Source organism: Mugil cephalus, chromosome 13 (genome assembly GCF_022458985.1).
Source record: "Mugil cephalus isolate CIBA_MC_2020 chromosome 13, CIBA_Mcephalus_1.1, whole genome shotgun sequence".
In the NCBI taxonomy this organism is placed as follows: Eukaryota; Metazoa; Chordata; class Actinopteri; order Mugiliformes; family Mugilidae; genus Mugil; species Mugil cephalus.
Window position 1 is genome coordinate 21,669,048 of NC_061782.1, and position 17,048 is coordinate 21,686,095.

Below are 17,048 nucleotides of genomic sequence, written 5' to 3' on the forward strand. Positions count from 1 at the left end.
ATATCAGGTTAGAAGATTCACCGTGGTAGTACACATCAGGATGGAGGGTATGCTGAGGTCGCTACACAAACCTGTATGAGGTCTGTCAGATTTAAGAGCGATCCAACAGTGAGAGATAGGTGAGGTGTCCATCTTTGTTTGAGTCTATGTGAACTCACAGATTCACATTGGGAAAAGTCGAGGAAATATGACCGACAGGGACAAGTTCAAACTGTGTTATAATCATAGAGCAGTTGGGAAACCAGTTTGAGAACCAGAAAGAAAAGATGCCTGCTAAGAAATCTGCACATAATAAAATGATGTGGGATAAATTCCCATGAATATAAACATGTTCCGAACTAAGTATTATATTGATTGATGGACGAAACTCCCCGGTTTTGTTTTAGTTTCACTACCAGGATAAGAGAGGATACTAAGAAGCTCAACGTGTTGGTTGATAAAACTGAATGGAACCTACGTAGCTCACAGATATCAACTCGTGATTTCCAGGTAAACACAAGACAGGAATTTTTCTGGCAATCATTTTCACCCAATTCTCACTTTAAGGCTCTGTTTGTTTTCGCCATTTTTGGCAAGCAGCTGAGATCTGACAGAGCTATGATAGGGCCCTAATCCAGAGCAAAGCTGATTTGCTTAAGGGGGAGGGGTTAAGATGGCCTGTGACAAGAAACAATTGCCCCAAGTGAGAGTCTGCCTCTCTCCCACCCAGCTCCATGACAAAGGTGTACTCTCCATGCTAAGTGACAAATCTGGGGAGACAAAGAGCATTAGCAGGGTGATGCTCTGCTTCAGTGCCTCTGATTGTGGCCAACTCAAAGAGAATCTAATATGGATTTTAAAAAAGGAGAGGGAGAGATTAGAATGAAAGAGAAACAATGAACACCTTCTACCAAGGGGGAATTAGTGGAGGGATTGGATAAGGAGCTAGTGTGTCTTCGTGTGTGTGTTTGTGTGTGCGTGTGTGCATGTGTGAGCGCTTGTTCTTTGAAATTCCTTTTACACGAAAGAACAATAGGGTTCCCAAATTCTGTTTATGTGCTTTTACATGTGAGATCCTCTCATATTCTCAACATGGAGATGACACATTCGTGTGCGTCTATAAAGCAGGAGAGTAACCTCCAATTTACAAATCCATTGATAACTCAAAACCGATAAGAATGAAAGGGGTTAAGGGTCACCATACTGTCTCCTAGGAGTCTACTCCAGTTACTTGACAGAGTCCTTCAACACATTTCCTCAACACCCCTGGGTGTACGCCTTTGCTGCAAGCCCCCTAGAATTCTTGACCCCAACTCGTCTGGGTGCGGCACACAGAAAACAGATTTATATCCCAAACAGAGCATGTTTAGGGATCAGTCTAACTGTCAGTGGCTGGCTTAGCATGGGCATCAGAGCACATCACAAGACCCTATTCATTGCCACTTAGCAGAACAGTCGCCTCAGTTTGCCAGAAACTCTGTGTCTCACGTATACAAACACTCACGCATACTCACTGCGAGAGGATTTTGGAAAGATAATGTCAAAGATAATGCGCACTTTTAGCCAAAGTTCATGAAAAATATGTGCGTGTTCTCACAAATTCTATCACTACTGCTACACACGTCACAGGTATGGGCCAAGCCAACAACCCGCCCACTCCGGCCCAGTGGTTCAAGCTTGTGGATAAACAGCAGGATTTGCAGGGGCCAGTGTTTAACAGGCCACACAGGCCTGTCTCCATCGCGAGCAGCCATCTTAAGTCGCACAGAGGAAAAATAAATAACCAAGAGAGATGGAGATAATAACTGTTCCGCTGTCGTTGGCCAATTGCGGCTCACGTCCCACCAGAACGGCCTGACCACCCATCATCACCATTTAACACATGACACCAAAACAAGGTGAGATGAGGATGAAGACAAGGAGGAAAAGTCGGATTAGAGTGACCGGGGAAGGGCAGGTGATGGCATGTGAAGTCACGAAGTGATAGAGGACAAACTCAGAGATAACTGATAAGTGAGGGTGTGGCAGCCAATAATGTACGACCAAGAACCTCTGATGAGATGAACTGGGATTTATGTCAACGTTTGTCTATGTACAAATCTAACTCTCTGTTCATGACACTGTTGCTGGTCAACGCTCAATTTACACCAGCGCTTGGAAAAAAAACAGGCACCTACGTGTACCTAGCCAGTTTGCAGGTTAGCAGCTGAATGGCTGTGTGAGTGTTTGTGTGTGTGTGTGTGTGTGCGTGTGTGTGTGTGTGTGTGCGTGTGTGTGTGTGTGCGTACGTTTATGAGTGCTTGTGTGAGTTGGTGTGTGTCTTCTGGGTCAGCCTGGGGACAGGAGGCAGTAACTAGAGGAGGTACAGCTTGTTTTTTTTCAGGTTGGCACAAGCCTGTACATAGTGAGCTGGCAGCCTCTGTAGGGCCGGGAAAGGCCTGGTACAACAGTGATCATCATACTGGAACAGAAGTGAGGTTACCTGGAGTAGTCCTGGCCTTGACATCTGTTTTTTTGATGTATTTGCTTTTACTTTTATTGCTCTTTCAATGTAGTAAAGGTGTCTGGATTGTTTTTGTTGCATTTTATACACCTTCATTTTATATTTGATTCAAGTTAGTAAAGACTACCACTGACAGGGATGATGTAACACACAGGGAACAGAGATGGATGGAAGTCAGCTCCATTGTCCTGGTTGCTGCCACCTAACAGTGATGAATAAATCTGTTTTGGCGAACTAATGTCTCACCTTATTCACCTTATTTATGTTATAGCGCCTTTTCCCTCTGTGTGTAAAGTGCATTTCATACATCATTCACTAATGTTTTACCAAAATATTGAAAGCATTGTCTAAATAGTTTGATCCGCAGTTTATAACATCAACATCTTGAGTCACAACACACGTTAACTTGGGCTGTGAAGGCCACACAGGTAGGACATTTCCCAGGTGACACTCACGTTTTGATGTTTATTTTGAGGTCAAACGTCACACTGTGTGAGGCAAAACAAAAACCTGTTTGCGGTGGTTTACTCTGCATGTGTGTGTATGTGCTATAAATGTATCTATACGTGTCTGTGTGGGACCGGATACAAGTGTGTCTGTGAGAGGCATTACAAGTTTTATGTGTACACACACTGTGAGCGTGTGTGTGTGTATGCCTACGTGTGTGAATGAAAGAGAGACATTGTGTGCACGAGACGGTGTACATGTGTACATATGAGTGTCAGTGTTTGCTGCAGAGTCTGGTGACATCTGCCACGTTGTTGGCTGGGAGCAGAGCGCAGCGGGCTGCAGGAGCCTCAGACTAAGGAGATGAAAGCCGAGGTCACAACCTGGACCAGTGGGACAAGACACACTCACAAACACAGAGTCAGGCATGCAAGCCTGGACAACACACACAACGGCTGTGTTCACATGTATGCAAGATACACACGGCAAACATATGTCTCTCGCACACACACACACACACACAGCGTGTGGGGCGCACAAGGACGAAAGGCGGAAGAATAAACAAGGCAAGGATAAAACGGCATAGCAGACAAAACAATACAAGGAGAGACTAAATGCAAGGCTACATGAACACAGAGTGAAAAACATGACGGAAGCACAGAAGCAGAAGCTCCACATCGTCAGGGGCAACAGTTTAATCAGTTTAATTAACAAACACACGCGTGTATGCGTGTAAGCAAAAACAGACACACACACAAAGATAGAAGATATGGTGCGTGCCAGCCAAGAGGGTGCCAAAAGCTGTGTGGGTGCCTGTGTGTCTGAGCCTGTGTACGTATGAATAGATGTGTCAAGGTACTGGTGTGAAAAGGGATCCATTTCAGTACCGATATGCATTGATTATTTTTTCATTTAGAGAATTAAATATTGAATGTATAATGAAAAGCACCATGACTAAAATTCATGGAGCTCAAGCCGTACCTTGAGGTTTTTGTTTTCAGAATAAAAGTCCAAATAAGAAAGATTTTTAGTTTACGGTGATGGAAAAGGAGAGTAAAGCAGCAGGTTAAAATGCTGGACTCAATCGACTACATGGATTCTGTTCTCATTTTCTGAAATAAAAGAAAAAAAAAAAACAGTCTCACACTTGCTCAGACACACAACAGCATGACACCTGCACAGAGATGTAGTTACAAACACCCACACAAACCTCATGGCAATGGCAGCAGTTAGTCAGCAGACCAGCCTTGTGACAGGGTGGTGTGGTGTGGATTAGGGGCCTAGTAAGCCTATTAGGGTGACAGGACGGGTGACAGGACAGACCACCCGGCCTCCACAGCCACCTACAACCCACACACACCATAACCGACTCGATACACACCCGAACTTAGAGCTCCTCAGGACCAATATTCATACACAGACAAAAAGCAGAAACAGATACATGGACTCTGTGCCCTGTTGATGATGTGGCTGGGAGCTTGATTGTGTCAAATCATTTCCTCTATATTGTTACAGAACGTGTTCTTCTTTCCCCTACAAAAATGTTGATGTGCTTCAATGCATTGCAATAATACATTTTTGATGCCCGCTGGCAGAAACTGGCAGCATTTAGAGATGTAATAGCCATGTGTGTGCGTCTGCAGTGCGCTGTGTGTGCGCCTGCATGGGGAGGGGTCTAGGCGTGGGGGGTAATCACAAGCATCTGTCCTCTCTCCTCATGGCGATTAATTAGATTAAATTAATTTGGAAAGCATGTGTGAATGTGTGATCCCATAATAAGGGCCTGCCACCCTCTTACTAGAACACACACACACAAATTATTGTGTACATCCTTCCTGGTTTAAAGAATATTTGAAATTAGCATTGTGAGCACATACAAACAAATCAAGCGGACACGCATCCTCCTCTTTCTAATACAATAAAAGAGGCCCTTTGAGTTCTCCAAACTATTTAAGAAATGGGAAATGAGCAAAGGTGAAAACTTTGGAGACACACGCGTGCACACGAGCGCAAATTAATCCCAATTTGTCGGCCGCGGCACGGGAGAAACTTTTGGGATTTCATACTTCATACCAGCTTTTGTCACCTTTGCGTGAATAGCCGAGGGCTGAAATAATTGTGTTTTTCTTCCCCGAGGCCCAGTCAGCGCTCACAAGCCACTGGCCTACGTAATGTGTTCCAGACAGAGAGAGGGAGGGGGGAGGCTGTATACACACCATGTGTACGAAACAGAGAAAGGGTGTGTGTTTAAAGAAGCGTGTGTGTGTGTGTGTGTAAAGGTAATGGAGGTAGGTTGTGTGCGTTTTGTGTATGAGCTGTTGGGTGTCACGGTTTTTTCCACCGTGTGTGTCAGTATGTGACTGTGTGAGTGGGCATAAGTGGGGGGTATGTGGCGTGGAAATGGCCTTAATTGAGTTGGATGTGGTCCACAATAGACAGGACGTCTCGTCGGAGAGGGATGCGACAGAGAGAAAAAGATATGAAGAGAAGGGAGGAGAGGAGAAGCCAGTACCAATATGGGCAAATGGGTGAAACATCATCATAAGCCATGATAAATATATTAAGTCAAACACTGGCATGGAAACACTGCGTTAAAGTTTGCTTTATGTGTAGAGTTCACATAGTCTTTCCATGCATGTAAAAAGGTTATATTAAAATAAAACTAAGCAAACCACCACACGTAGAAAGGATTAACATTTGGCATGTTCATTTTAACCCTATAGACACCAAATTGTTTGGAAGGTTTGAAATATTATTTCAAAAAGTAGTTTGTTCTTAAAGTGGCAATTTCCAAATCAATATTTATAATGTACATGCAGCAGACAGGGCAGATATGTGTGTTGATTGGACAGAGCTGCCACAGATGTGGGTGCATCCTTCCTCTGTGGGTGACACTGATGTAATGCGAGTGAAAAAGGTGAAGTGTGACTTGGAGGGAGAGGGATGGGGGAGGAGTGGGGAGAGTGGGTCTTGGAGTGTGTATCACTGTATTTTCAATGTATTCAAACATGATAGCTTCTCACTTTGAATACAACAGTTGCGTGTGTGTGTGTGTGTGTGTGTGGTTTTTAAATCCTTCCACAAAGCTTTGAAGATGAGGGAAGTTGGTCTTCCATCTCCAGCTTTGGTTGATATGCAAACGCAAAGAGAATACGCACAGATATAAATACACATATTACACCCCCCCCCCCAACCACCACCACATGCACATACACACACACACAAAAGAGCCTGTCAGCACAATGCCTTCAAATATAGCCGTCCAATCTTTTGACTCTCAATTTGCCCACCTTTTTGATAATACGAGCCTGTTTGAAAAAGGGTGAAAGGCAAGGGTAGCATGCAATTTAGAGATACTACTGTGTAGCCATTTGCAGCCTTCCACCTCTCTCCCTCTCGCCATTGCTTTCTCTTCTTTGCTCTCTCTCTCTCCATCTTTTGATTATGCGACTTGCCTTGGCAGACGAACAAATAGAGGAGAGAAAAAGGTAGTGTTTGACACTGCCATTTTCAATGACAAAATACAATCTAGCCAGGGCCAGTAAATCGACAGGGAGGGATTAGCCTAGCGCAAGGTTGGGCCCCCAGATTAAGACGAAGCCAGAACGCGAGGATCTTGAATTTCATCATCTTCGGCGCTCAGGCACAATGGCGTATTCTTCCCCTTTCTCCTCAACCGTCTGATGAGGGGTCAGGAGAACTCACCTTTCCTCTCCTTCTGTTCCTCCACCTCAGAGCAACATTCACTACTGTATTCATTCATGTGACTTTGCATTAGCTTAGATACCCGACAGGTGGAGGAGGTTCGACCAGTGTGGATGGATAACGTTATGACTTCCACACACGTGTCAACACAAGCATGAAGCCACTTTACCTGGTGACACACACATACAAACAGGTGACATAAAGGGAGGAGCCAACAGATTTAATCACCAGCCTTTGAATATGGGTCTTCACAGATCTGGGTGCAGACTGCCCTCTAGTGGCCAATTTACATCATTAATTTCTGCTCATCAGGTATTGGTGAGACATTAAAGACCAACTGTTCTGTTAAAGAATTATTTTAGGAATGTAAAAAGTCACAAAAAGACAACTTCTAATTGAGTTAATAAATATTACAAATAGCAGCTTTACTGACTGATACTACAATTCACTTAAATACATATTGTACAGTATGTGAAGTGTGAACATTATTAATATTCCACTATCAAGTAGAGCAAAATGCCATCTCAACCTGAAATTTTTGATTGAACTAACCAGACAGAATTAATAAGTAAACTGAAACATTTGGTGGCGGTGCAAACAGATTTGCACCGCCACCAAATGTTTGCTTCACTTGTGTTAAGCCTTTTTGTCCTTTTTGACCATTTCAATAAGGTTAAAGAATGAAACTATGTAATTATACCAAGCGTCATTAGAAATTAGAAACGACTGTGATAGCATTATATTTAAAAGGTTAACACAAGTACCAAGCTAACAGGGATACAAGTATGTTTTTTGGCTTCTCTATAAAAGCTGCTAATATGTGTGTATTTTTTGGGAAGACCTCCTTATTTAGGGCAGCATCAACCAAGATCCCTGTACATCTGAGTGAAGGTGTAAGGTTGCTTTCTCCCTCCCTCATTTCTTTCCTCTTCTGTTCTCTCCATTCCTGCTGTCAGGAGACTGCTGTGGCTTTGATCTTTCAATCATTAGTCAGGTATGCAGAGACACCGGCAAAACCACAAATTTCTTTTTCCTTTTTTTTTATCCCTTTCTTGCTCCCTTTTTGCACTCTCCCACGCTCTGGCCAGAGATCACTGGCTGACCTGCTTGTCATCTCAGCTCTCTATCAAAGAGAAAAAGGCAGTGCAGTGTCTGCCATCTTTCCTTTAAGCTTGATGTGCACAGAAAGTGACAGTGTCGATGCACTCAGCCAGCTCTCCTGTTATTTTTTTTTTTGCCAGTAAGAGTCTCAGAGGTCTGCCCTTGTTGACCACTAATGATGCATCCTCTGTCTAAAGTCACACATCAGGGCATGTGGAAGTCTGTTTGACGCTGGCTGTATTAAAAGATGTATTTGTTCCTCTTCCACAACTTTACACACTACTGGGTTAGAAGATGAAAAGATCAATCTCTTAAAACTGTTTTCCATCAGAAATCAAATTTTATGTATACTGCAATTAATATACAATAAGTTCAATATCTTGTTAAAAATTCCACAAAAAATAAAGTAAGTCTATCTTTTGTCAAATGGTGAATGATATGTTATGATAATCATATCCTATGAACTTCTTTTAAATTAAATCTTGGACACTACTATTTGTGATCGTAAAAAATAAATGATTCAAAGCTGCCACACTAAAATTCCATGTCAGTGATTGTCAGTGTATAGCTCCACTGCTACACTGACCTCTTTTTCAGAGTACAAACCGATTCTAATACACACAATACTTGGTATATTTGGAGTTATGGATACATCACAGCAGAACTACATTTTAGTTTTTTGATCAAAGACTTCCTTTGCCAATGTTTACAAGCAGAAGGATCTGATGTACCTCATTAAAAAGGTGTCAGTGGGATCATTTTGGTCAAGTTGTGAGGTTTTAAAGTCATTGCGGATGTGCACACAGACATTAAATTGTGATTGCTGCTCAACAATACACATGTGTTGAGCTGTGACCAATCACAAGCAAGCACTGAGGGTTCCCTACATGAGTCATTGTATTAGTCACGCAAACAAAGCAGAGGACAGAACCTGGCACTGTGTCTACATGTTCAGTCTACATGTCTACATGTTTTGATAGGTCAGTAACTTCAAGTAGCACAAAAGATGATTTGTTATCAGCTTGGCCTGATCCATCAGTTAACTATGATCAGAAACAGAAATTATGCTGGACTAAATGACTAAAGTCACACTTAAAAGCACAACACAAAAGCATCAAAGTAGCACTAGATAGACAACAAATCTGAAGATTCATTATTTGTCTTGTCAATTAAATCAATCAGTGATGGCACCAAAATTGAGTAAAGCAACAGTCACTACACAACCTTGTCCACCTCTCTATTTAGGCTACATACAGTGACAGCTTGCTGCATCTCAGACTCAACCAGTAACCTGCACAGGTTCTTTTGATTTCATTTGAACATGTATTGTTCAATTTGCTCAAACTAACATGATCAAATGGTCTGTGCCACAGAGAATATTTACCATATGTTCCAAAGACAAAAAGCTCAACATCTAAACACAAAGGCCTTAGTTGTTGAGTGTGTCTGTATTTTTAAGTACACCATGTCACATAACTGGGCACAGGGGACGCATGGAAAATGTCTTTCAGTTTCCTGGCACATCACTAGTGTGTGTTTAAATATCCTCCACTTCTCTCTCACTTTGCTTCAGTTGCCTACATTCTAATCTCAAACTAATCATCCTGCGCCATATAATTCTGTCTTCTCAACCTTCCTTATGTTACAATGTTTTACTTTTGTTAGTATTGTCTGAGCTGCACTGGAGGAATTGCCAGCAAAAAGGTAAGCAGCTGAATTTTGGTAAAGCACACAGGACACTGTGCCAAGCAGTCATGCATTTGCTATCAACAAATGCAAGAGCTTTAATCTAAAGGCTAAACTCCACAGTTGGAGAAGGATGTAATAGCATAAAATGACCACATGGTGGCAGAACTTTCACACAAAATGTAAATATTGTGCTGTCAGAAAATAACTAAGAATAAAGAGAATAAGGGTTCTGTCTTATTATTGAATGCACAATCACAAGTCTTTACACATGACAGCCCAAGTGATCTCAAGCTAGTTAGCCCAAGATTCCTACAACTGAGTTAAAAAATACAAAAAAGCCAGTGCACTAATACTCCTAGAGAAGGATATAAAAAATAACATCTAGAAATAGATGAAAAGACAGAAGTTGACAAAAGACAGACATATTTAGTACTCACATTTTCAATGACAAACGTCCATTCTTTGTCCTCAAACTCTTCTGCATGGGGGTCCTGTAAATACAAAGTAAACCATTTTCTGTTTTGGTTATAAGACTTTCAGGACAGCACTGCAACACAGAAAACACACAGTTAATCAGTGAAAGCTCAGCTGCTCTTGTAACACTCCATTTTTTCTTTATACACCCATTGATCTATCTGCTTATTCTTTACTTGCATTCTGTATTTGTACTTCAACTGCATTGCATTACACAGATAATGTACTCTATCTAGGCTGATCTAAAATAAATCCGCTTGTTTGATTATAATCCATCCTTCTATATAATGAAGAGATGTCACTTTCTCAGTTTATGAGTCAATCTGGTTGCCAATACACTATAGCATATGTACTATAAACATCTGTGTTGTCTCTCTTCCTGTCTTTCCTCCATGTCAAGTACTGAGGTGATAGGAGGAGACATTAATGGAACCAAGATGACAGCATAATGGCAAACAGTGCTGGCTTACTGCGCCCTTCACTGCACACCAGGTCACACAGAAGCACACACATAGGATCATTTTCAAACAAAAAAAAAGCATACACCCAAACTGGATCATTGTATACCGGTGTTAGATCCATGCCATCGCTGTTCACATAATCACATGCAGCCCAGCTCTGCTAAAGCCGGGTAGCCACTCAGCACAGTGCCAAGTCCACCATCCTCTAAACTCTAATCTCAGACTTGAACTGCAGAAACATGTGAGAAGCATCTCATGTGCCTCAATCGCAGACCCCAGCGATGCAACTATTGATCCATGTCAGAGATGCATCCAACAGAGAGGCAGATTGTGAAGTAGAGCTGGTTGCTGCAGAGTGACAGACACATTCCAGTATGGGCTAAAAGACAAATAAATCCATGGTAATCAACCAGCTACTTTGAAATACACATACTAACACCTATACAATTACTCAGAGTTTTATTAAATAAAAGGTTAGTTTATCAGAGAAGCAGTTACACACCAAAATGATGTATTTTAATGTCATTTAAGCCTCTATGTCCTTTTGTTGTAAACAAAGTCTACACTACGACTATGATGTATAACTTTCACTGTCACTCTTCTGTCCATTGTTGCCCTAAGTATTTGACTTGCCACCAGATCTTTGCCAGGGCATAATCAACTTAGCCTGGAGGCATTTTCTTCTCTGTGGCGGTTGAAAGATGCCCCATAATAAAATCCAAATGGCATGTTACTGGACTCATATTGTGATATGAATTAAGTGTGGCTGTGCCAGGCTATAATCAACTTAACTCCTAACTAACTTACTCCACAAACATTTTGTGGGCGGGGGATGTTCGGGCTGGCTTCCAGACAAGGCTCTTATATTTCCCAACTGGAATGTGTTATTGTAGTGATTATTGCCGATGTTATTTCTTAATATTCTGCCGTTACAGACAAGATAAATCAACATATAATCACCATAGCCTATAATCTGTTTGTTGTAGCCAGAGTATGTAGTACACATTCACTGATAGCCTTTTTGTCTGACTGTTCTTGTCACACACCTCTGGAAATCAATATTCTTGCAGTCTGGCACAACAGGCAAACACAACGCCCACATGGACACAAACAGACGGCAAGCGAAATAACTTCCACCTGCCCTGACTTTGTAAATGTTCCACTATTTCACAACCGCATAAACGTCTTCTAAAAACCAACAGAGCATGGCATTGTCAGGCATCACTGCTGCATGCAGTATTTCAGTGCTGCTGGCAAACATCAGCTGCAGATGACAGTGAAATATTGTTGTCAATATGTTTCAACATTAACAGAGATCTTCACAGGTAACGTACTTGCAACTGATTTCCTGGTTTCCGAATGGATCCTGGACTAACTCACAAACCGACCTTTTTTTACGAGAGCCTCAAACTGTGTGTCTGCCCTGCTCACCAACAACACAGGTTCCCCCTTTAGGGACTGTCCTGACCCCCTTTCTTTTCACCCTGTACACAGCGGACTTCAGATACAACACTGACGGCTGTGTACTATAGAAGTTCTCGGACAGAGAACTCGGTGGACTGGTGTCAGCAAACCCACCTCCTGATCAACACTGGCAAAACCAAGGAGATGGTGGTGGATTTTCACAGATGCTGTTCCACAGCTCCACAATGAACATTTGTAATGTGTGCAATACTATTACACCTCATGGTTCAAAACTTTTGCCATTCAATGTGTACTGTGTACAACTCTGGGTAATAATCGACAATCATTATCTGTGCAATTCAATACTTTTGTATATATGCCAATACTTGCATTTTTTTTTCCTATTTTATCTTATTATTTATCTTTTATGCTGTGTACTCTTTCTCTTTCTGTCTCTTTGTATGCTGTTGCAAACTGCAATTTCACCACTGTGGGACAAACATGTCTTCTAACTCTAATTCGGATGGGCTGGGCTTTTTTTTTTTATTTTATTTTATTTAAAAGAGGGACAATGCACTGTTTTCATATTCAGTCAGTGCGTTGCAGCAATATCCAAAGTGTAACCTGTTAGGCACTAGACGAAGATTAATCATTCAGACATAATTCTGACATAAAATGGGCATATGACAGAAATAGACAGAAAATGCTGCATCAAAGGTTGCAACTATTATTTTACTTTAACAGTGGTCAGTGTGTCCCTTATATATGCACGAAATGACTCAAATGCAAAAAAGTTCAAACTTTTCAACTCTAACAAATGCTATGAGATACACTTGTCAGAGTTGAAAAGCAATGTATCTCATAGGTATCACAGGCTACATGATAGAGTTCACCCACTCTCCTGCCTACACCACTGTAGCCTTTTTTAATTAAGTTCACATAACCTGTACACTATATTCACAAAAGGATGAACGAAGTCAAATATTAAACATAAATCACGCTGATATTGTTGTCACCTTAGATACAACAAGTTGATAAGCTGGTGGTTGGGGAAGGATTTGTTTTCTAGTGGTTTAAAATTTCTAAATCTTCTATCCAGCTCCAAAAACCTTATCAACTACACAGGCTTTGTTATTTGCTCTGGGCTTTTGTCCAGTGAGTTAACTGCACCTTCAGTGGCTTTGCTTTGTGTCTCGTTACAAAAACAGCTTTATTACTTCCTCTGGGACAGGAAGTAGAAGTGAAAAGAGACACCAACATGTACAGTGGTGCTACACATGCATAAGCCTAGTAAACGCTGCCAGTGCTCATGAAAACAGATATCACTGTGTCTTTTTACAGATGTCTGAAGATAAAGTCTCAGATTTATGTGACTATGACACCTGCCTGGTATTATGAATTCACATAAAGAATTATAGGGCCCTTCTGTATCAAGTGTGTTGGGATTCATACGTTGTTGTTACGAAGTTATCAACGTGCACACCTGTGAATAAAAAGTAAAAAGCAACCACCACCTTCACAACACAGTGTATACAGTATGTAGTGTAGGTATTTGTGGAGGGAGGTCTGGCTAAGGCAGTGAAGGAGGTAGTAACAAGACACTGAGCTCTGAGCAGGCCTGTCAGCACAGGGGCCCGGCATGTTTAAGTAAGCCAGGCACTGTGACAGATACTGTCCATGTAAGTGTGTCTTTTAAAGACATAACAGTATAATGATGTTCTACCAACATCCAGATAAAAAAATAAATAAATCAAAAAGTGATCATCCTTAAAGGTCTAATCTACACTGTTGAAACAGCTGTAACCTACCTTAAAAAGAGTGACTGTTATCTCAATGTTCTCTGGTACTGGCCACACCACAACTCCTCTGTAGGGGTTCTTGATGCCGGGCTGCCAGCTGTGTGCCTGCGGGACAGAAGAAGAGAAAAGAGAAACACTTATATTTTGAAATGAGAATTATTTGCTTCTGCACTTGTTTCAAAACGCATCAACACATACAAACCTTAGAGGATTTCCGACGACTTCTACGTGTCCAAACCACCACCAGTTTGTCTGGTTGCCTGTGAGGCAGAAGAGAAAATGAAGATGAATAAAAGGCAAAAGGATTTATTCATCAAAGTAAATATCTCTAGTCTGTGCATACATCAGCCTAAATATTTAAAGACTGCGTAAAGGTTTAAATCCTTGATAAGCCTTCTACGACACACATACACACACACCTGCACAGTCACTCATGGTATGAATAAACCATGATGAGACAACTACACCCTGGCTTTGTCTCTTTGGACTGCGGCACACACAAGACGCGCAAGACACACACTCGTGCTGAAACACAGTAGGCGTACATACATAGATGCACCAAGTTAATGTGCCATGAAAATAAACAAATGAAAAAAAAAAACGAAAGGACGCTAAGAGTTTCGATAGTCTGATCCAGTACAGCTCAGACTCACTCTAAACTGACGGGAAACAAGACAATCAAAAATCAATTACATGAAAATATCAGTGAATAGTCAGAAGACTATGAGGGGAAATCTCTGAAGTACAAAATACCTACTATGATATTTGACATGAAGCATTAAAAAAGTTGACAAAGTGACACACAAAATACAGAAATACAGGCTGCTAACCAAGACACACACAGACTCTGGGTAAAGTGTCTTGGGACCATTTGAATTTAAGCTATATCAGTAAAGAGTGTATTTCACTTCACACAGCAGTCAGGCTTGGGCTTCTGTACCAATATGTAATGAGAATGAGTAAAAATAATACTGCTGAGGCAAACATTAAGAAATCCTATTGATAAACTACAACATCTTAAAAATAATCTTGATATTGCTGCATCACCATAAGTCCTTGCTTAGTTTGATTTTAAACAACTGTCAAGCCCGACTTTAGTCATAGACAACTGTCAGTCAGACTGTGCCAATAAGAGAAGACTCCAGGTTGAAGCTCCTCTCTTGCACTGTTGAGTATAAAACTCAAAGCCCATGAGAATCCAGATCCTGCATTAAAGCTTGTTGATTGATCCTCAGGCAGATTCAACAACACCTCCCTGTGAGGAACCACATCACTGACACTACTGCATCATACTATGCTGATACTACTATTATATATATTCATATCATTACATAACTGTTTCTATGTAATTAAACTACTGGACACCATATTTCACCACGGGATACATAAATTATATATCTAAACTGATTTATAGTGCTAACGGTATTAGCATTATAAATCCAGTTGTCAATGTCAGCACTGTGCATCTTACAGAGAATGTAGACAAAGTTTAGACAAAGACTTTTTTCAAAGGTGACAAAAATACTAAAATTAAATCCGTCGGTCATGTAGAAGCACATTCAAATGGAAGTCAACATGGTTAACAATTGATGTGCAAAGAACAACAGCAAAACTCCCACTCTAGGAACAGAATGACAAACAGTGTGACAGAGAAGACACGAGAGACAAAAAGAAGAGCAAACGAGAGAGGGAAGTAAAAAGGAGGAGGGAGGGAGAACGACAGATAACAATTTCAGCCTTGAGGAGAGGCCTCACATAGAGAAGCTTTTGTCCAACAACACATGCCATATCAGAGCGCATGCAGATGCACACAAATGTCCCCCTCTGTTTTCTCCCCTTTATACAGTATTTGCTGTGCTATGAGAAAAATGTAAACCCTTTTGCCTGCAGGCTAAGTGACTTCTACACACGTTTTGGCATTATTCTCTCTTGTGTTTAGCACCAACCCCAGGGCTACATGAACCCTTTCTGCGTGGAACAGGAACAACTAAGCCACCAGAGAGGAATGCAACAATAGGAGAAAATTAGGAGATGAAGATGGTCCTGGAAATAATAAGTTTTAATTGTGCCCTCAATCGTGACAGTCAGAGATGAAGTACACCAATGTGTGTGTATTTCTTAATACTGAATGCTAATATATTTTTGCAGTCATGTGTCTTTTAATGAATGTACTTTACAGCATTATGTGAATGAAAATACAAAGGATTGTGTAAGAGAAATAAAATGGAAGAGCCACAAATATTATTGATGCAGAGGTTTAAAAGATATACAAAAACTGATGAAGAAGAGAAAGCTGGAATGATGGAGAAAGAATTTGAGGCTGTGTGTGTGGGCAGGAAAGAGATGGCAGATAAGAGTAAAAGTGGGTCAGTGGGCACAGCAGGGGCTGAGGAGAAAGTCCTCAGAGACTGACAGAAATCCCAGATAAACCCTTCTACATTTATATTTAAGGCATATAGCTGCTGCTCTCATCCAGACAAAACCTGCAATTAGTGAACATGAAGGTGTTTAATACTGCAGCAACACAACAGTCCATCACTCTGCAGGTACTGTGTAGTATATGTACAACATGCACTGGTTTAATCAGCATAACCTGCCAGCTACATTAATATATGAGTCAATTTCTCCTTCTACAATCTAAACACAGTCAACTGCACGCTGCAACAGTTTATATCTGTGAGCGCAAATACACAAATCTTAAGCAAAACACTACCCTCTCTGTATGATGGCTTGTAGCTCCTCTTAGCTTCCTAGCTCAAAAGTTATAGTAGTAAACAAGAATAGTTCTTGATAACAGGATCCACAACTCAGTCTAAATCCTGTGTGGGGAAATAACAGACTGATTAAAAGTAAATTGTAACAGGGCAAGTGGATGCTGCAGAGCTACACTAGATTTTTTGTGAATACAAAAGGATGTCAGAAAGAAGTCAGAAAAACATGTTTGTAATGTATCCACAATGTTAATATTTATCAGGGTTGGGACCACGTTTCGAGTCGTAACATGTCACAGTGCCCTTTTCACCAATTTTTCATCTTAGGCCTTTAAAGGTGCTGCTTATCTTTTTATTGTATTTTCATTATATTACTATATATTTCACTTTATTTTTAATAAGGCAAGTATGTTTTCCTGATTATATTTCACATATTGTTTTTTAAAAAAGCTTTGTACTTATAAAAGTGTGTTTTATAAATGTTATTTTAGCTATCTGAGTTCTTCCTTTACTTGAATGGCACATGTTTTAAATCATATACCTTCTGCGGTACCACATATTTTTAGTTCGAAAATGCTCAAGTTCAAGTCTTGTGACTCAAGTCAACATTTGTACTTTTAGAGCTCAACAGATGGATGTTATGACAAAAATGGAACAATCCCAGCATTTAACCCATAAGATAGTACAGTTTGAGCTGCTTAAAACAGAGACACTGAAAACAGGCTGCTCATCAGGAAATTGTTTGGATGCATAAATGTGCTTGTGGTGAAACAAT

The 17,048-nt window shown here is 40.8% G+C and overlaps 1 protein-coding gene across 6 annotated transcripts in view; it reads right to left on the reverse strand.

Moving 5' to 3' along the window:
- The window catches only part of ehbp1 (EH domain binding protein 1), a 125,872-nt gene that overhangs the window by 96,315 nt on the left and 12,509 nt on the right, over positions 1–17,048 (reverse strand). For all 6 annotated transcript variants that reach the window (XM_047602412.1, XM_047602411.1, XM_047602409.1 and 3 more), the window contains exons 3-5: positions 13,765–13,822; positions 13,572–13,667; positions 9,862–9,915 (exon numbers count right to left, since the gene is read on the reverse strand). In XM_047602412.1, coding sequence (XP_047458368.1) covers positions 9,862–9,915; positions 13,572–13,667; positions 13,765–13,822 — 208 coding nt within the window. The remainder of the gene's footprint in view (positions 1–9,861; positions 9,916–13,571; positions 13,668–13,764; positions 13,823–17,048) is intronic.